Here is a 21,155-nt window from a genome sequence, read left to right as displayed (position 1 = left end):
CAAACCGAAACTGTCTGCTCTCAGCTCCAGTAGATTACCTTATACTCTCAGCTCTCTACCCATGACCTCAGCTGAAAGATTTTTAAAGCAAAGGGGGACTTCCTGGCTTTCTCTTAAATTCATTATACAAGTTGTATTTCCTTATAAGGAATAAGGCACTGAATTATTTAACTTTTAAACCTAAAAACTACAGGTTTATATTAATGGCTATACTATATTCCTATATTCTTTATTTTCCATTGCAATCTTGATTCAAAATATTCTATCCTACTTCAAAGCCTGAACAATGTGTCAATTCAGCTCAGTTGCTCAGTCGTGTCTGACTCTTTGCCACCCCTTGGACTACAGCACGCCAGGCTTCCCTGTCCATCACCAACTTCCAGAGCTTGCTCAAATTCATGTCCATTGAGTCAGTGATGCTGAAGCTCCAGTACTTTGACCACCTCATGTGAAGAACTGACTCATTGGAAAAGACCCTGATGCTAGGAAAGATTGACGGCAGGAGAAGGGGATGACAGAGGATGTCAATGACGTACCAAAAATACAGATCTGAAAACTACAGTTACCCAAGTTGTACATTACCTACCTGGTCTCAATCAAGATAAATTGACAAAGATAAAGAGCTATTCAAATACAAGGAGTTTGAATTCTCTTGTAAATCACGTGGTCTCCCAAGACCTCATAAAAGATACGGCAGATGGCAGATGCGTTCTTCTTACCGTATACCCCCAACTTCTCAATTCTCTAAACCCCAGTCACCAGCGTCATTTTTTGGTGAGTAACTGAAAAAAAACGGACATAAAAATCGAGCCCCCTCTTCTGTGCTTCAACTTCTGAATGCACTTAAATGCTGATGTGACGGATCTGGCCCGAAGCCCACTTCCTATACTCCTAGATCAGGGGTCAGACACGAAATATTGTAGGCTCTGTGAGTCATACACAGTTACTCAATTCTGCCCCATAGTGTGAAAGCAGCCAGACAATACACAAAAGCACATGTATGCCTACTTCCCAACAAAGCTTTACTTCAGTTCAGTCGCTCAGTCGTGTCTGACTCTCCACGACCCCACAAATCACAGCACGCCAGGCCTCCCTGTCCATCACCAACTCCCGGAGTTCACTCAAACTCATGTCCACAGAGTCGGTGATGCCATCCAGCCATCTCATTCTCTGTCGTCCCCTTCTCCTCCCGCCCCCAACCTTTCCCAGCACCATTTTTTCCAGTGAGTCAACTCGTCGCATGAGGTGGCCAAAGTATTGCAGTTTCAGCTTCAGCATCAGTCCTTCCAATGAACACCCAGGATTGATCTCCTTTAGAATGGACTGGTTGGATCTCCTTGCAGTACAAGGGACTCTCAAGAGTCACTGAAACCTGAACTTCACATAATTTTCACATGTCCAAAATACTATGACTCTTTTTTTTCCCCAACCGTTTAAAAAATGCAAACACTACTCTTGGCTCCTGAGCCATAAGAAAACAAGCAGGGGGCAAGATTTAACCCATGGAAATAAGTTGCTAACTATTGGCCACAATGATCTCATCCAGTCCAACAGGCTTCAAATATATATCAACGTCTCTACCTATCTATCTAAAATCACCGACCAGGAACTACTTTAGTAGTTCCCACCTCCACCACCTCTGTCCTAGTCGCAGTCACCATTATTTCTTGCCCACTTGGTATAATCTGGATGTCTAACAAAATTTCAAAGTTAAAGGGCCAAAGCAGAACTTTTGCTTCCACCGCTCCCCACCCCAGAGTCTACTCCCTTCCACCACCACCCAGTTGCTCAAGTGAAAAAGCTCAGATGCTATCCTGCAGTCTTCTGTCTTACCAGCCTACTTCCAGCCCCAAGTCAATCGCAAAACCCTCTCAGACTCTCCCTCTGACGTGTATCAAGACTCGGCTCACTTCCCACTTCCACTATCACAGCCCAGTCTCCTGCCTGGGTGAATATGGTGCTGGTTGTTGTTAAGTCGCTAAGTTGTGTCTAACTCGTGGCGACACGGATGGCAGCCTGTCAGGCTCCTCTGTCCATGGGATTTCCCTGGCAAGAATACTGGAGTTGGTTGACATTTCCTTCTCCAGGGGATCGTCTCGACTCAGGGATGAAACCTGAGTCTCCTGCACTGGCAGGCAGATTCTTTGCTGCTGAGCCACCAGGGAAGCCCAGGTGAATATAAGAGCCTTCTATTGCTTCTCCACTTCCTTCCCACCGCACCCCACCTACTTCCACCATCAAGAGCTGATCACATGACCCCCCTACTGAGAATCATCTAGTGGCTTCCCTGTGAACTTCTAGGAAGTTCAAATTCTGACCCAGGCTTACAAACCTTCTGTGATCTGGCCCCTGGCTACTTCTTCTACCCCAGCTCCCGGCACTCTGCCTCTCCTGGAGCATGATCCACCCACACAGGCCTTTCATCCATTCTCTGAGCACACTGACCGCTTCCCTCTGCCTGAAGAGTTCCTCCCCTGATCATCATGTTGGTAGTTTCTGATCATTTCTACCTCAGCTTTTAAGGGCACATCCTCAGAGAGGTGAATACTGAGCTGACAATGAGAAAGAACCACTGTCTTCCTCCCATGCCTGAATTCCTTACACAGCACTGACTGCGGGTTTACTGTCCATCTCCACAGCTAGCGTGGAAACTCTGAGAGAGCAGAGGGCAGCCTGTCCTGCAACCTACTGCCACCACTGTATTCCAAGCATGTAACACAGGCTTGCTACATTGAGCCATTAAGTAAAAGCAAAAGAAAGATAAATGAACATCCATTTCCCTCAGCATTCCCCTCGGATTCAGAGGAAGGCGATTCTCTCCTCTCCTTTGTCCACAAGCCCTCTAATTACACTCTTGGTTCCAATTCTTCCCATCTCTTCTGGGACCCCAGTCTAATAAAAAGGCCTCTTCCCTTCTGTTATTTTCACTTTCCCTCTTCTGGGGGTTTCTTCTCTCAAGTGCACTGCAACAGGGTTTCCAAGGAAACAAAGAGCTGGGATCAGAACTGCGTTCTGGTATCCGGTTCAGTCCTCAGGGAATATATACGAGAAACACAGGGACACTCCAGGCCAAATCTCTACTCCTCGATTTTGGCTGAGGATTCCTGGTCAATCCCTGGATTGACCTTCCTAACCCAGAGAACGGGGCTTGACCAGGTGTCAACTACAAGGAATGCTTTAGTGACGTTCAGTAGCAGGCCAAAGGAATCCATTCCACACCTATCTCCCATCTTTCCTCCCTGTCTTAACACACCCAATACGAGGTGGAGAGAAGTTCCAAAGGGAGAAACAAAGGGAGTCCAAAGAGCCAAAGAGCCTGAGATCGCCTAAAAAAACAACCTCCCCCGCAAAGCCCTTGGCTTAGGCTATTTCTACATACAATCCCTTTCTTCCTCCCATGAGAAATTCCAGCAGGAATCCTAACTGTACTGTGGACACCTTTTTGTCCTTAGGGGCTGAAAAGCAGAAAGAGCTCTGAACTACCCCCTAGACTGGAGTGTGAAGTAGAACCACCTCCAACTGCCACACCCCAAGACTGCACACAGGTTCACTCGCTTGTCTCTGCCCCAGCTTGTGTTCTCTTTGCCCAAAATGCTCTCTTCCCTCCATCCAGATACAAAGCATGAATATCTTCAACACTTACTTCTGACCTCTTCTCCTTGCAGGTTTCACTAGTAGCCTACACTGAACCCCCAACTACATCTAGAGTCAGCACCTCAATTTACTATCATATAAGTGTAGTTTTCCAGCTATTTAGGCAGCAACCTATACAGGACTCCTGCATCTTCAACAGCAAGCACAGTCCATGATACACAGGGGCTGCTGCTAAGTATCAGTCCATAAACTGAATTAAAAACAAAAACTATCAGAGGTTAAGATACTAAACAGCAAAGTTGCTGTGCTGGGTTGCTTCAGTCGTGTCTGATTCTTTGCAAACCCGTGGACTGTAGCCCGCGAGGCTTCCGTCCATGGGATTCTCCAGGCAAGAATACCAGAGTGGGTTGTCATTCCCTTCTCCAGGGGATCTTCCCAACCCAGGGATGGAACCCGGGTCTCCTGCACTTCAGGCAGAATCTTTACCACTGAGCCACCAGGGAAGCCCCCAAACAGCAAAAGTCTAATCCAAATTCTAGAAGGAAAACTATTTTTCAACAAATATTACATTGAGCTAGGCACTGTGCCACTAGAGTTAAAAGACAGACATGTTCCCAAATGTGCATCTTACATTATAAATGACGACTTAAGTGTCTCATTTGAGGTTACAATCCCTTTGATCAACGAAGTCCGAAAAACAGAGAGGTACAGAGTGACATACTTCAGAGGAAGGCTTTTCCCACCCCGTGAGCAGGAACAACAGCACATGCGCACACTCTGTAGGGTCGCTCAGCCTTATCAGGTAGGCCTTGCTTTGTACCAAAAAGCAGGACTGTAAAAAATGAGTGAGCAAGGAGATCTTAACCATCCGTGGGGAAAATGGCAATAATTCTGTGACAATTAAAACTGTAAAAACATGCAGAATTCTCTTATTGCTATAATATAGAGGGAAATGAAAAAAACAATGAAACTAATATTTATTTGGTACAGTGTCATTTAGAATATTAGAAACACTAAAATTGAAAGCTTTTTATTTCTTTGTTAAAAGCTTATCGAGGGCCTCCCCGGTGGCTCAGTGGTAACGAGTCCACCTGCCAATGCAGGAAACACAGGTCTGATCCCTGACCTAAGAAGATCCCACATGCCTGGGAGCAACTAAGCCCATGAGCCACAATTGAGCCTGTGCTCTAGAGTCCGCGCGCTGCAACAAGATAAGCCACCACAATGCAAGCCAGTGCACCGCAGCTAGAGAGCTGCTCCTGCCCGCTGCAACTAGAGAAAAAAGCCCAGCAGCAACAAAGACCCAGCACAGCCAAAAATAAACAAACAAAAAAATATATATAAAGCTTATTGAGTGTAGTTGGAACAGTGCTTGCCTTTTTCTTCTCAACATATAACTGACAACATGGAGTGAGGATATTTTCCACGCCTTGGTGAACTGCCATACACCTTTATGCCTATACCGCTTTATCCTTGGAGCTTTCAATGTTGCAAGGTATCTCCCAGAGTTCTTCTCACGTGACATGCTCTTTGGTTCAACCCTAATCCTTCGCAACATCTGCATTCTTCTCGTCACAACCACTTTCATCACTTACATCCATAAGTTCACCTTCACTAACTTCCTCTGGCTGCGCATCCAGAATCATATGAATGCCCGCAATGTCAACATTATTTCCTAAATCGTGTCAACTGGAATTTGCGGAGGCTGGAACCATGCCACACAAGAGCTGCCTGTCTATACAACTAAGATGCGAGAAGACCCCATGAGTTACTTTCTGCTTAGAGTTTGGCCACCATACCTTGCTTCTGCAAGTTCTAGACAGAATAGATAAACAGAGGATTCTGTTCTGGAAGAGAACCATTCAACTTGGAAGTAGAAAGAATGTTAGAGGTAATTTAATCCAGTGGCCTCATTTTACAGACGGGGCGCTCAAAGTCACCCAGTGATGTGAAGTCATCTGCCCAGCATTTACACTGACATGGGAATGTGAAAGCAGAGAAACAAAAACCACTCGGCCTCTAAATTCCTCCATCCCACATCATGGTATCACTTTACTGAAGCAGAAACTGTTCTTGGACGGAGGTCATCCTTTTGAATGTGCTTTGTCATGAATATACTCTTGTCATGGGTTTAGCCTGGGCAGTAAGAAACCAACACTGCCTCAGACTTTGCCAAGCAGGGTTGACTGCACAGTCTGAATCAGAATCCCAACACCTCCTCACAAGATGGCCAGAAATATTTTGACTGCCCTCCAACAGTCTTTAAATAGTTTCTTTGTGTAATTTTTTAGTGAAGGAACAGATAGGAATTAGTGGGGTTTTTTTTTCATATTGAGTGTATGTGTTTGTGTCTTCTAATTTGAACTTCATCACATCAGAAGAGAAAAAGAACTCACAGTTCTGAAGACCTAAAGGGCAAAATACTTAAGTCCCATACGAACACGGCATCTCTCCTGAAGCATGAGTATCCCCAGCTGAAATTCTAACACAAAAAGCTGCCAGCGCTGTTAGAAGCATAGCAAGAGATGTGCTAATCCATCATTTTTCCCCAAAGGACAAGGGTAATATAATAAAGTACCAGAGGATCAAGTAAGAAACTGATATGTGGGATAATGTATATGTCAGTAGGGCTTCCGTTTATAAAATGCTTCTATAGGTCAACTCCCATTTAAGCCTCCAGGAAGCCTGTGAGGTAGCCAGACAGAGAAAACTTCCACTTATAGAGGAGGAACTTGTAGACTGCAGGGGTAAAGGCCTTGAAAGAAAAACGTCCATCAAGCAAGTGGTGCTGGACCAGAAACTCGGCGTCTCCCTCCCACCCCTGCTCTGCCCCACTGCCCACAGCACCTGAGCATGCGCATGTGAGCGTATGCATTAGAGACACGATTTAACGCACAGGGTAATAAAACATGACACAAGATACTTAGCAATAGCAGGGCCTTATCAAAACACTACAAAGCAATTACCCCAGATATGTCTCATAAAAACTGGGAAACCAGCCAATGTGTCATGAATTCTTCAGTCTCTTTAGAAATGAAAGGACACAAATCTCTAATTCTCACAGTGCTTCCAACTGTACCAGCTCATATCTTTGCTGTCCCAGTCACTAAGTCAGTTAAACCCTCAGAGATAGTTCCTGTATTAGGAGAGGAAAATTCCCCACCGAGTATTAACTGCATGTCAGAGTAACTCATCTATGTTCTGGGCTTGGCAATTTTGGTGAACACCTCATAATTTCTATAGTGTCTGATTCATGTTTATCCTAAAGTTTATCTTCCTGCTATGTCCAACAACCTATATAGCTTTCAATGTATATGACTATATGCATACATAGAATGTATATAGATTTCAATGTATATTTGGTTTCTTCTGCTCCAGGCTCTGACCCTCGCAGCCTCTAAGTGACTTACTCTTCTTTTTGTAAGTTGACAATCCAAAATGTTTAACTTTCCTAAGGAGGGACTGATGCTAAAGCTGAAACTGCAATACTCTGGCCACCTCATGCGATGAGTTGACTCACTGGAAAAGACTGTGATGCTGGGAAAGGTTGGGGGCGGGAGGAGAAGGGGACGACGGAGAATGAGATGGCTGGGTTGGTGATGGACAGGGAGGCCTGGCGTGCTGTGATTCATGGGGTCGCGGAGAGTCGGACACGACTGAGCGACTGAACTGAACTGAACTGAAGAGTTACTGGAAACACAAAATTTCAAGTCAAGCGGTCCTGGTGACTTTTTAAGAACATTTCCTCTTGCAAACCAGGACCACTCACCAAAAGGGGTGCTGCACAGAAACCACAAGAGCTTCAGTCTCCCAATGAAACCATCTGGTTTACAGGTCATTCTTTAAGCTCAAGCTACCTACTTAACTCCCCGCTTTAATCACACTAAAGGACAGAAGTCAAGCTACTTAATTTGTTGGAGATAACATCAGAATACCATTTTTTACATTTACTAAGTTGAAAAATATATTTACATCCCTCAAAGATGAAAAAGAGAGACTGGTCTCAGAAACCCAGGATTTTTCTACCCTCCAGCTGAAGCAAACAAAAACAATTTGCAAACTCATTCTTTTTGAATATGCATGGTTCTCCAAGTATAAAGAAAGGATACTGTGAAATACTGCACTATTTCATGGCAGAAAACAGTAGACAAGCCTACGACTTCACCTTTAAGTAATAAACCAGAAGTTCATTCAGAGCAGGATCAGCATTCAGATTAACGAGGAAACATTTATCGTCCCCAACTTTAATTCCAGACGATTGAAGAGATATTCCAAGACTCTCAAGCTGTTTCTGTCGCTCCTGTAAACGCATTAGAGAAGTATTAATTCCACAGCTATTGAGGCAGCAAGCTATAAAACGTCATGTATTATGGTAACTATTAAATAACTTTACAACTCAAATATGTTATCTTAGGACATGGTATCATATAGATGACTGCATTTGTCCTCTTTCTAAACTATATAAACTCTATATATGAGAATGAGAACAAACTCTAATGTTGCTTTGTTAAGTAAAACTCATTAATTTCAAAAGTAAAGTCATTACAAATAGCCACCAAATATACTAAGCTCTCACTTTTCATTCTTGAAAATATCTAACATCCTGAATTCATCTTTCTCATTTAATTCTTTATATATGAGCAAATGTAAGTTTTTTCTATCCAACCGTGATCTTCCCAAAAAGCCAAGTATTTAATACACTTGGCAGGTCCCCAGCAAGGATGAAGGCCAAACTCCCTCAAAGCCACAGGCCTTTCACTCTGCACTGACTCCACTGTCATGTCCAGTCACCCCTCAACTATAAGTAGTTAATGGGGCATCTTCCAGGACCCTAAAGTCTCAACAACGCTCTCCCTAGCTTAAGGGATTTTACACCTATTCCTCCGCGCTGAAGCACATCTGTTCTCAAACCTGGTAACTTCTTACTCCACCATTTCTCTGTGAGGGCAGGGACCCTCTCTCCCCACTGGGGATTCCTAGCACCTGGCACAGTGTGAAACACACAAGAGCACTCAAATCGCCAGTGTGGTGAATCTTTCTAAATAAAATCTGCATATTCAGGAAAGTCCTGTTTGCAAAAGAACACGGGCCTTTCCTCTCTGTGCCCACCTGTCTCTGAATTCACACAGCAAACGTGTGCACAGGGAGACACATGGGACTCCTGCAACCGAGGCTCTGTTATTAACGCACACAGATCAGGGCAGAGCAGGGTATCTGACTGTGTATAAACAACAAATAGGGGCAAGTCATCAAGAACCTGCGATTCTGACAAAAGGCAAGGCAAGCTGTGTTATTTAACCAGGGCCACACAGTAAGGCTGCAGGATAATTAAATTGCAGGCTTAGAATTTTGCTATTCTAGGCACAACCTCCTAATTTATACAGCCACTGCAACCCAAACAATCTCTCCTAGAATACTATTAAAAAGGTAGGGAATGGGCTATTTCAGTTCTGGGTCTTTGAATTGAGTCTCTTTTCTAACAAAAAAACATTATTGGGTTCTTGCATAGGTTCTGAGTCATTTAACACTAGCCATTAGTTTTCAGTACTCAATCCAAAGAAATTATTATTCTTGATAAAGAATCATGTTCCTAAAGTGAAGAAAGCAAATCCAATATAGCTTGTATAGTCCATTCTGAGGGATACCTCTTTTAAATACATGAGGATATTGGTGTGATTAAAAAATAATTCCAATAATGAGAAGAAACATTTCTTTGTAAAAATATCTTTTTGTAAACTACAAATGAAGTGGGTAGACACTCATGACCTAATGTTAAATTTAAAATGCAGGGTGTAACTAGTACATCGATATGTGCACTGGGAAAACCTGGAAGAAACCACAAAGCTACTAACAGGAGCTTTCTTTGGATGACTGCATCAGTTAAATTTTCTTTATAATAATCTTTCTGTATTTTCTATAAGTAAATACTGCTTTTGCAACACAACAGTTCCTTTTACTTAACATTCTTCTTAGGACTCTAGTGATTTTTTTTAATTTTAAATTTATTTATTTTTTAATTGAAGGATAATTGCTTTACAGTATTGTGTTGGTTTCTGCCAAACATCAACATGAATCAGCCATAGGAATATATATGTCCCCTCCTCCTTAAACCTCCCTCCCCCATCTCCCCTCCCCATCCCACCCCTCTAGGTTGATAGAACTCTGGTTTGAGTTCCCTGAAAGTCACTTAGTCGTGTCCAACTCTTTGTGACCCGATGGACTATACAGTCCACGGAATTCTCCAGGCCAGAATACTGGAGTGGGTAGCCTTTCCCTTCTCCTGGGGATCTTCCCAACCCAGGGATCGAAGCCAGGTCCCCCACACTGCAGGCAGATTCTTTACCAGCTGAGCCACAAGGGAAGCCCTGAGTTCCCCGCAGACTCTAGCAATTTTCACTATGGAAATAATTATAAATTTAGAAGAAATTTCATTACTGTCATCTACCAGCAAAATTTTCATTCATAGAGAGGCAAAGGTAAGCCTGAAAAAGAATGTACGACTTAACAAAAGTAAAGTCACTCAAGAGTAAGGGAGAAGACAGGACTTGAATGAGATAATATATAAACTACTGCTTCCCCCCACCTCCTTAAGCATTTTCCCATCTTTTGAGACTTTATAATGGTAGAAATACCATAAAATTTTTGTTTAAACTGAAGGGCACTACATTGAAAACCCATCAATTCACTGTTAAATCTACCACCAAAAAACAGACTCTAAGTTTTTAATTATTGAACAACTACAAAAGTTTGCAACGTCAATTCCAAGAATAAACAAGTAATATATGATCAAATATAGTGACATTTACTATGTATTGCTTCTGATATCAGAGACTACTTAACTTTTTCTATAAAATGTCAAACAGTAAATCTTTTAGTCATCTGGATCCAATGGTCTCTGTCACAAGCTATTCAACTCTGCTAATGTCGTAAAAAATACTAAAACAAATAAGCATGTACTGAGAACATAAAAGGTGGAAATTAAAGAATTTGGTATCAAAGATATGCCATTGGGCTGAGAAATTAGTCAACTTTGATCTCAAATTATTTAATCAAAAATATTGCTGAGCACATACTTTCAAAAACTGAAAGGACTTCTTTGGTGGTCCAGTGGCTAGACCCCACGCTTCCAGTGCAGGGGACGCAGGGTCAGTCCCTGGTTGGGGAACTAGACCCCACATCCACAACTAGAGATCCCATATGCTGCAACTAAGACCCAGCTGAGCCAAATAAATAAATAAATATAAAGAAAAAAATGAAAAGATATGGCTCTTTTCCTTGAGAACTTTATAAACTCATTAGGTAATGAAAGCACACACACACAAAGCTGAACAACAGTGAATGAGGGCCTCCCTGGCGGCTCAGAGAGTAAAGACTCCGCCTGCAGTGCAGGAGGCCGGAGCTCAGCCCCTGGGCCAGGGAGATCCCCTGGAGAAGGGAACGGCCACCCATGACCTAAGAGTCAAGAGAGTATAGACAGGGTCCATGGGAGTCAATGTCAGGAAGAAGCTCTGGGGGCTGGCATGCCAGGCAAAGATGCCACAGAACAAAGAGGACTGCTAGAGAGCCTGGCCGGCTGGGAACAGATTCCCAGAAAGTTCTTACCAAGAGAAGTCCATTTGACTCAGTTCATGCAGATTTCCCCAAACTTACCTGACCATGTACCATTTCTTTTCTCCACAAAAGATGTATTAACAGTGGGTGGATACACTGCCAGAAATACGTTTTAGGGAAAGCTAGTCTGTACAGCAAAGAGGCTGATGACCAATAAACCAGTGACAGAGGAGAAGACAGCTGGAAGCACTGAAGCCTGAAGATGAGGTGCTGAATGCGGTGTTCGATAAAAACCAGGCGGTCTGCAAAAGGGGCATCTGACAGTGGGAGAGGACACTCAGGGAAGGAAAGATGCTACAGGAAAGCTGCACCACACTGCACCGTCACTTAGACCCACGCTGCCGTGTATCAGAGCAGGCAACCCAAGGATGGCAGCACTTCAGAGTCAAGGTCTTACTTTCAGAGTAGCTCAGAAAGGCTCACATACATTAGTCCCAAATCAGACAATTCTCAGAATAACCCTGACCTATGACAAACAAAGGTAAACGTGTAATGAGAAATAAAGCTCAGACACTGGTGTATTCTCTGTGTAATGTGAGGGATGTGCTTTCAAAGAACCCCGTGCAGAGATGCAGATAAAACAAGACTGGTCATATGTTGACCTTTAATGAAACTGGGTAATGGGTATATGTGGGTTTGTTATACTCATGTTTTCATCTGTTTGGAAAAGGACGGTAATAAAAATGTTTAAAAATCAACTTAAATCCTAGTGTGGACTAATATAAATCTAACATGCTCTTTATGCTCCATGATAGTAGTACTGTCCTGCAACATCTAATCTATCCATTGATTCTCGACAGCACACTGAGAGATGGAACTCACTGAGTAATGTAACAGTTCTACACATCCATGAATACCAGGAACAGTGAACACGAGAGATTTTCTATCTTTAGAAAAGGAAGGGAGGAGGCAGAGGTGACTTTAAATATCTGCGTAATAACAGGCCCTATCTTGCAGGGCTATTGGGAGGATTAAATAAAATACTGTATTTAAAAGTGTTTAGTCAACATTGTTAATCGACTACACCCCAATACAAAATAAAAAAATTTTTTTTAAATGCTTAGCATCAGGTGCAACATGTAAGTGTACTCAACAAGTGCTGGTTATTATTGCTATTATTAGCTACTGTGCGTAACTGAGGAGAAGGCAACGGCACCCCGCTCCAGTACTCTTGCCTGGAAAATCCCATGGACAGAGGAGCCTGGTGGGCTGCAGTCCATGGGGTCGCTAAGAGTCGGACACAACTGAGCACCTTCACTTTCACTTTTCACTTTCATGCATTGGAGAAGGAAACGGCAACCCACTCCAGTGTTCTTGCCTGGAGAATCCCAGGACGGGGGAACCTGGTGGGCTGCCATCTATGGGGTCGCACAGAGTCGGACACGACTGAAGCGACTTAGCAGCAGCAGCAGCAGTGCATAATTGGGCTTATTTTCTTAGCTTTGGAAGAACAAACTAAGACCAGTGAGCAAAAATGGAAGAATAGAAGATTTCAGTTAAATAGCTACTACTATCAGAGTTGCCCAACCATGAAATGATTGTTCAATGTAGTACTGTGTTTCCCATTATCATATATATTAATATTTCTAAAACAGGCTAAATAAGCCTCCAACAGGAAAGCCATAGAGTAAATCTTTACTAAGCAGAGACTTGGACATTTTAGGATTTTCTCTAAATACTAATATTTCCACTGAAAGATTTCACAGCTCTATATTAAATGGTCTAAAAATGAAACACAGTCACTTGGGACTTAGGTACTTCATTGTTACTTTTTACTGACTTGTCATATGGAAGGAAGCAAGAAGCTCACAGCCCAAATATCCACTACTAATAATTTTGTAGCTGGGTAAGTTTCTCAGGTTTGCAAAGCATTTAACAGAAATGGGTATTCACAGCCAGCGGCTAGTTATATCATTTTAAAAATTGTATGGCCCTACAAATGTATTTCTTACATAATGAATATTCAATTAACTATAGTTATGTTTTCCTTAAACTTCAAATTAACTTTATAAAGTACAGACTCCTGGATTTAGGTCTTATTTAATTCAATCTGGGACTTCCCTGGTGGTCCAGTGGCTAAGACTCCGCCCTCCCAATGCAGGGGACGTGGTTTCAATCCCTGGTCAGGGAACTAGATTCCACATGCCACAACTAAAGATCCTGCATGCTGCAACAAAAACTCAGCGAAGTCAAACAGCTTTTCTTTAAATAAACAAATCTGAATTGCTAGATTTGCTACATTCAAAGCTAAAAGTCAAACATACATTACCATATATAAACTAGATAGCCAATGGGAATTTGCTGTATGATTCAGGGAACCCAAGCCTGGTGCTCTGTGACAATCCAGAGGGGTGGGACAAGGAGGCAGAAGGGAGGGAGGTTCAAGAGGGAGGGGACATATGTATACCTGTGGATGATTCGTGCCAATGTTTGGCAGAAACCAACACGATACTGCAAAACAATTACGCTTCAATTAAAAATAAATTTTTTTTAAAGGGACCCAGAAACACGCTCAGCACTGCACTGCACAGCTGCCACAAGGTCTCTCTCCTGAGGGAATCACGAACAGACCTGGGCGATCTCCTCGGTCTTCCTTAGCTTCTCCTCCCAGGTCACAGTCATTTCCTGGATTAGCTTCTCTGACTCTTCCAGTCGGTCTTTCAGCTCTGGAGATTTCATTGCCTACAAGCAAAATGTTTATTTCATGAAATGTCTGTACGGTGTCCTGGAAAAAGGACATCTTCACTAAACCCAAGAGGAACAATATGCCTCCTTGACGCTCTACAGCTTGCTGAGGCTCCCGACCCACCTGAGATACAAGGACTGTCACTGACCCACAGCATCCAGACTACGAGGGTCCCACAGACTCATCCAGTTATCCAGTGGGCTTGAAGGAAGACTTGACTTCTTCCTTTTCCTCTAACCTATTGCTACTTTGAGGTCTAACTACAATTAGGGAGGTAAAGAGTTCAAACTATCCAGGACTTTTTTGAAATTCCAGGAGGTCTAGACTCAAGACACATGATTCATCCTCGTCTTCACTGATGACTTGGGTATGTATTCAAGGACACACAGACTAAATATGTGCAAGCTACAAACTAGATGGCATTATTATACCAGGAAGACACAGACAAAATTTCAAAGAATCTTGAAAAAAACAGAGCAAGATTCAACAGGCAAAAAATGCAATCAAGATAGTTATTTTGACCATGTAATTTACTGATGGTCATGACAAAGAAGAGGCTATGGCCCCAGGTCCAGGAAAGAATTCCACAGTGCTCGGAAATCATAGAAACAGAAATGCTAATTAAAGTAGGGATCCTGAATCTGACATTTTATCCCACTTTTGATAAAAAGATAAGCATTTGAAACTATTATATACAGGATGGATAAATAACAAGGTCCCACTGTAGAACACAGGGAACTATATCCTATGACAAACCATAATGGAAGAGGGTATGGAAAAGAACATATGTAACCAAATCACTATCCTGGACAGCAGAAATTAACACAACACTGTAAACACACTACACTTCAACAGGTTTTTAAAAACTAAAAAAGGTATGTGATTAGAATTGTGTAGGCTTCAAATTCAGTAACGAACTATATACTACAGCTTGTTTAAATACAAAGAGTACTGACACAGAGCACTCTTAAAAAGATGGCTGATTCTGCTCTAGAATATTTTCTCTTATGAACATAATTAACCCATAACATGAAGAAACTAGATTATTATACTGTGCAAGGCCACAGTACTTCTGTTTGGACTTCAACCTGCAAACATATGATTCTACAAACACCTATCTGACTCCTCTTCTAATCAGCCTGTGCCCACTGGCCACCAGTTGCCACACTAATATGAAGTTGCATCTGTTTTTGTTTCAAGCGCCTCTCTTTCTCTCCCCTATTCTACCTCTTCTTTCTTGTCTGTCACCTATTCAGTGCAAAGAAACATTTTCTCAGTTACTTTTACTCTCTCCTTCTAGTCAATCCTTTAACACCTGTAAAAACCATCTAAATTTCAACCATGACAATTTATCTGTCTTCCCTTACTACTCATCTCAAATTTCTCTTCCTGTAGGAAATCCAAAAATTCTGAGTCGAATATTCACCATTTAGGCCCCAAGGGGAAGACAATTCAGGTCCTAGCTTTACTAGATTTTCCTAGACCCATAGGCATGGCTCAGCTAGGCCTTATACCTCCGCTTTGGTTAGCTGCTCACGGAGTTTTTCTACTTCTTCCCGGAGATCCCGGATAATTCGTGCATTGGGATCCTCATTCACCACAGCGTGGTTCACAATGTGCTTGGCACGATCCGCATACCGTAAAGTTGAAAGGGTTTCATCATAGTTGTCAGCTGCAGGGCTCACCGTAGCTACCATGGCAGTCTTGCTGTTACCCCCAAGGCTGTCCTGGAGGAGAAGAGAAATTGAATAGCTTTTTCAAGTTGGAAGAAAGCATCATATGGGAATGCTGAAGTCAGAAATGGTAAGATAATGTCCCCAGGTCAAACACAGATTTAAGGGCAAAGCCAGGACTTAAATACAGGTGAACTGACTCAAAGTCCCTTGCTTTTTCTTCTCTGGCAAGTTACTTTTCTACAAAAAGGAGCTTTGGTTTTTGAGAAAGAACAGAGAAATAGTAATACAAAGAAGCCCCCTTTTATTTCAGTTTAATAAAAATTCATTCTAAGTCAATTTGTCATCTTTTAACAGGCAACATGATACCATAGGTGAGCAGACTGCTCAGAATAAAAAAGGATGCTTCCTTAAATACCTGTAAAATCTCCCTGAGAAGAACTGCACAACCCTAATAGCATTTGATCAAAGAGTGAACACCTACAATCTATTCCATAACACCATATCTGGAGGGTCTATGAAGCTTAAATGATGGCTCAGAAAGTGGTGCTATTACAAGCTATTGAGCTCCTTGTACTTTTTTTTAAAGACATAAGGAACAATTACGGTCTTATTAAACAAAAGATACACTGAAGGTACTACATCTTATTCCCTCTGACAGCACTTCAAACACTACTAAAACAGGCCTCAAGTTCTGTACAACCACTTCTAGAGTTCAGACAACGGTGATTAAAAAAAAAAAAAAAAAAAAGACATTCATCTCCATTACACAAAACTGCTGACTAAATAACTGAGCTTTAGAATGGGCTCCAACCAATTGTAAAACCAACTTTCCCTTGACAGCATTAAAAATAACTAGATATAACTTGGAATTACAAAATGAGACTTGGAAAGTCAGATCTACCCCCATGCCACTTTACCACACAAAGGCTACATGAACTCCAACTGCAGGAGGCAGCCTCCAAGACGATCCCCAGAGATCTTGCCTCCTGGAATTCACACCCCGGGGTCTCCCCTTTCCCCAAGTGTGGGCAGGACTTGCTGATCTGCCTCTGAGGAAGAGAACACAGAAGTGATGGCCTGCCATGTCTGAGACTAGGTGACAAAAGACTGGCTTCTCGGGACTTCCTGATGGTCCGGTGATAAAGCATCCGCCTGCCAATGCAGGGGCCATGGGTTCGATCCCTGGTCCAGGAAGATCCCACATGCCATGGGGCGACTAAGCCTGTGCACCACAGCTACTGAGCCTGTGAGCCTGGAGCCCGTGCTCCACAAGAGAAGCCACGGCAATTAGAAGTCTGCGCACTGCAGCGTAGTCCTCACCTGCCACAACTAAAGTAACCCCGCACACAGCAACCAAGACCCAGTGCAGTAAAAAATAAACAATTTAAAACAAAAAAAGGCTGGCTTCTTTTGTGCGTGTTTTCTTTCACTCTGAAAGAAACCACTGCCATGAGGTGAGGCAGCCCCAGAAAGAGACCACGGAGGTGAGTCTGGGAACACATCTTCTGGGAACACATCACAAGCACTCAGGTGAGCAGATCCAGCCCCAGCAGCCTGGCAAGGACTGCTGCCACGGGAGACACCCCCACCAGAACACTTGGGCGGCACCCAGAATCCTGCCCAGAGGAACTGAGATAACAGATGATGGCTGTGCTCAGCTGCTAAGTCTTGGGGGTAACACACAGCTATGGGTATACACCAGCCCTGGATGAGAGTTACCCGGAAGACTTGATTCAAAACCCTCTTTCACCAGTGAAGTATCACTGAATCACAGACTCACAGTATTACAGAGAACATGCAAATAGCCCAGTTAAGAGGAATTCATTAGGTCATAAGAAAGCCAACCCTATCTTTGGGCAGCATCAACCAATATAAAATTCTTTTTTTTTTTTTTCCTGGCCAAGCCGTGTGGCATGGAGGGTCTCAGTTTCCTGACCAGAGATCATATCTGTGCTCTGTGCATTGGGAACATGGAGTCTTAACCACTGGACCACCAGGGAGGTCTCCCAAATTCTCACTTTTGAAGACAGAAATTTTTTCCAGTATCAACATATCTAAAATTTGTTTGAACAACCTGTGATTTACAAAACTCTGTGCATAGATGATTTAGTCCTACCCTTGTGTGAATTATTAGCCCCATTTTACTGATGAAAAACCAGAGGTTTGCTGTGACAAAGGAGGTTAAACAACCTGCCTATAGATCCAGAACTAATAAAACAGAAAATATTCCAGCCCAGCTGTATTCTACCTTCCAACCCATTATGATTTCTATCCCCTATACCTACCCACAATTGCACAGGAACAAAACGACACTTGGCAACACAGAGAGAGTTCAGACCTGAAACCTTTCCAGACTGTTCTGTCCTAGTGCCAGAAACAAAAGAATTCCCAACATATTGCTACCAGTTCAACATAATCACCAACAATGCATCCACTTATTCATCCATTACTAAGATTTTGATTTTCCACAGGAAACACAGCTCAGGTAATTGTATCTTTGAAGAAAATACTCCTCAATGCATGAAAATGCAGGAAATAAAAGTAATCTGGGCTTCAGGACGCAAAGGCAGTTTCTACAAAGTCTGGATGGAATTCTTGCTTCACTCCTCTTCTAGACACTGACCACACATTGCTGGTGCCCAGTCTTGGCAATTTGCAGAAAACAATGTCAAGAAGAATCCGATGCATGGCAATGCAGTTCAAATATTATATACCAAGATCACAGGAATTACATCTCTGGTTGGAATTCAGTCCACAAGCAGCGCCATGTAAGACTGCCCTTCTAGAAGCACTGCATTCTCTCAGCCCACACCAATAGCAAATGCTACTGGGGAAAAGCAGATTCCTAACAATGACTACCATAGGAGAAAAGCATGTGTATTGTGCTTCAATTTGTGCTGAGGAAAGGAAACCTGGCAAACGACAAGTATTTGATATTTTAAAAGAGCCTGTGCCCGAGGAACAATATGCTTATATTCAGAAATGGCCTCATGCTCCAGCAAAGAGGAAACAGCAACAAAAGGACTGGCCCTCGTTCAAGAAGAAAGTAGAAGGCCCCTTGTTTACTCTTTAATTGTTTAATTAGGCAAATCAGATGAGCTTTGTTTCAGCAATGCCAAATTAAATGGACCTAAGAAAGAAATTTGATTTTGGAAGTCCGGAATTTTGTAAAGCTGAAAGAACTCTTTGAAGTCACCTAATCAAATTTTTTCATTTTACAGATGAGAAGTTGAGACCCAGGAAGATTTACAGGCTTACCAAAGGTCATAATGCTAGTGCAGAGAAGAGCTGAAATTATTCATTCATTCAGCTCTTAATGGAGTTCACCATCTAGAGGGTGATGCTGGTGAGCAAATACTATAGGCTACAAACTAAAGTAGGGATGGATACAATACGGCCCGGGAAAAAGGAGAAAGAGCAGAAAGCACAGTCCTCAAAGGTTAGGAAAGACTCCCAGAGAAAGTGACATCTGACACCTAAATATGAATAAGCATCACTGGGGTAAAGGGGATGGGGAGGAAAGTGTGGAGTGGGCTGGAAGAGAGGAGGGAGGATGTGCCCGGCAGAGTAAGAGCAAAGTCTTCATCACTCGGCTAGACTTGATCGTGTCAAGAAGCAAAAGCTGAACAATGAGAAGTCAGGAGGAGCCGAGTAAAACCACCAGTCTTTAAAGAATCTGGACTAACAGAAGGCCCTCTGGAGAGTTACTGAAGAGATTTAAGTTTAAGAAGAGCATTGATTGTGAAAGACAGCAACCTCATTAAAGAACAGGATGGACTAGGAAAACTCGGGAAAGGAGTTTCAATCATCCAGGAGAGAGAAGAAACCCTTCATTATTCATTAGGGAAGTGGCAGTAAGGATGCAAAAACAGATGAATTTGAAGGACCTCCCCCTGGTGGTCCAGTGGTTACGAATCTGCCTTATAATACAGGGGACAGTGGTTCCATCCCTGGTCAGGGAACTAAGATCCCACGTGTCTCTGAGCAACTAAGATCATGCACCGCAACTACTGAGCCCACACGCCACAACCGGAGAGTCCGTGTGCCAGCAATGAGACCCCGCATGATACAACAAAGACCCCACAGGCTGCAACTAAGACCCGATGCAGCTGAGCAAATACGTAAACAACTGTAAAAACAAACAATCTTTTAAAAGTAGATGAATCTGAAAGATATTCATTACTGGAGCATTGATTACCAGAAGTTATTTGATGTTAAAGAGACATATTTAGCAAGTTGCAGAGATAAGGAAAAATCATCTTAATACGAAATGGTCCTCTACTGACCACCGACCGAATGAGTAAGCATTCAAACATGCCTGTGAGAAAAAGCAATCGCATCCATCAGCCCCCTCAAGTCACCAAGTGTGATCAGTTTCTAAGATGCTGTGACATGGACAGCATGACATAATTATAATGCACATACAATGCCAAAAAAAAGAAGCTGAAATCTTATAAAGGGTAAACAATTTTATGAGCTCCATGGAAGTTGCGTTAGAGAACAGTAGAACTGCACCAGTGAAACAAGGGTGAAGGAGACTTAGACTAATCAAGAATTAAAGAATGAGAAATCAACAGGGACACAGAAGGCACTTCAAAGGAGAAAATGTGCATCAGTGGGTTCTAAGAGGCTACGGGGAAAACCATTTAAACCCTGGTATAGTTTTACATACATGCCCTGCTGCTGCTGCTGCTAAGTCACTTCAGTCGTGTCCGACTCTGTGTGACCCCATAGACGGAAACCCACCAGGCTCCCCTGTCCCTGGGATTCTCCAGGCAAGAACACTGGAGTGGGTTGCCATTTCCTTCTTCAAGGTGTGAAAGTGAAAAGCCTCCTTACGCCTTTATTGAAAAAAAAAAAAATCATGTAGTTTTTTTAGAAAAGATATGCCAACAATCAAGGAAACTATGCATTTTTTTAGCCTAAGGATGAACATACAGAAAGTACAATTACAGGGCTTCCCTGGTGGCTCAGTGGTAAAGAATCTGCCTGCCAATGCAAGACACATGCGTTTGATCCTTGATCTGGGAAGATCCCACATGCTATGGAGCAACCAAGCCCATGTACCACAACTATTGAGCCTATGCTCTAGAGTCCAGGAGCTGCAACTATTGAGCCCCAGTGCCTCAACTACTGAAGCCTGTGCACCCTAGAGCCCACGCTCTGCAAGAAGAGAAGCCACTGCAGTGAGAAGCCCATGCACCGCAACTAGAGAACAGCCCTTGCTCACTACAACTTGAGAAAAGCCCATACAACAACAAAGCCAAAAATGAACAAATAAAATTATACAATAAAAGTTACAATTATAGCCTAATTTTATCAAAGATAAAGTGAGCTTTTTTTTTTTAAAGAAGTGTCTAGTTTTGCTCAAGTTCAATTATATTCAATAGTTTCTATCACATTTGGTAAAAAAGTGCTTCTCTTCCTAACGAAAAGAAACCTTTGGTAAGAAGAGCACAGCCTGGGCAAGAGTAGATGGGCAGCAAGGTCAGCCCCGGGTTCCAGTCTTGGTTCTCTCACTTGCTGGTTCTGCATATATTGCCGCATCTATAAAACGGGAAGACTATCATCTGCCTTCCAAGGAGGCA

General features: G+C 42.7%; 1 protein-coding gene across 2 annotated transcripts in view; it reads right to left on the bottom strand.

Moving 5' to 3' along the window:
• The window catches only part of KIF13B (kinesin family member 13B), a 213,177-nt gene that overhangs the window by 96,881 nt on the left and 95,141 nt on the right, over positions 1–21,155 (bottom strand). For both annotated transcript variants that reach the window (XM_055428055.2, XM_088837822.1), the window contains exons 11-13: positions 15,406–15,618; positions 13,777–13,887; positions 7,760–7,894 (exon numbers count right to left, since the gene is read on the bottom strand). In XM_055428055.2, the coding sequence (XP_055284030.2) occupies positions 7,760–7,894; positions 13,777–13,887; positions 15,406–15,618 (459 nt within the window). The remainder of the gene's footprint in view (positions 1–7,759; positions 7,895–13,776; positions 13,888–15,405; positions 15,619–21,155) is intronic.

The sequence above is a fragment of the Moschus berezovskii genome, chromosome 7 (genome assembly GCF_049115385.1).
Source record: "Moschus berezovskii isolate FMDL1 chromosome 7, NW_MosBer_1.0, whole genome shotgun sequence".
Taxonomy (NCBI): Eukaryota; Metazoa; Chordata; class Mammalia; order Artiodactyla; family Moschidae; genus Moschus; species Moschus berezovskii.
The sequence above is the reverse complement of the archived record's forward strand: the minus strand, read 5'-3'. Positions and strand labels throughout refer to the sequence as shown.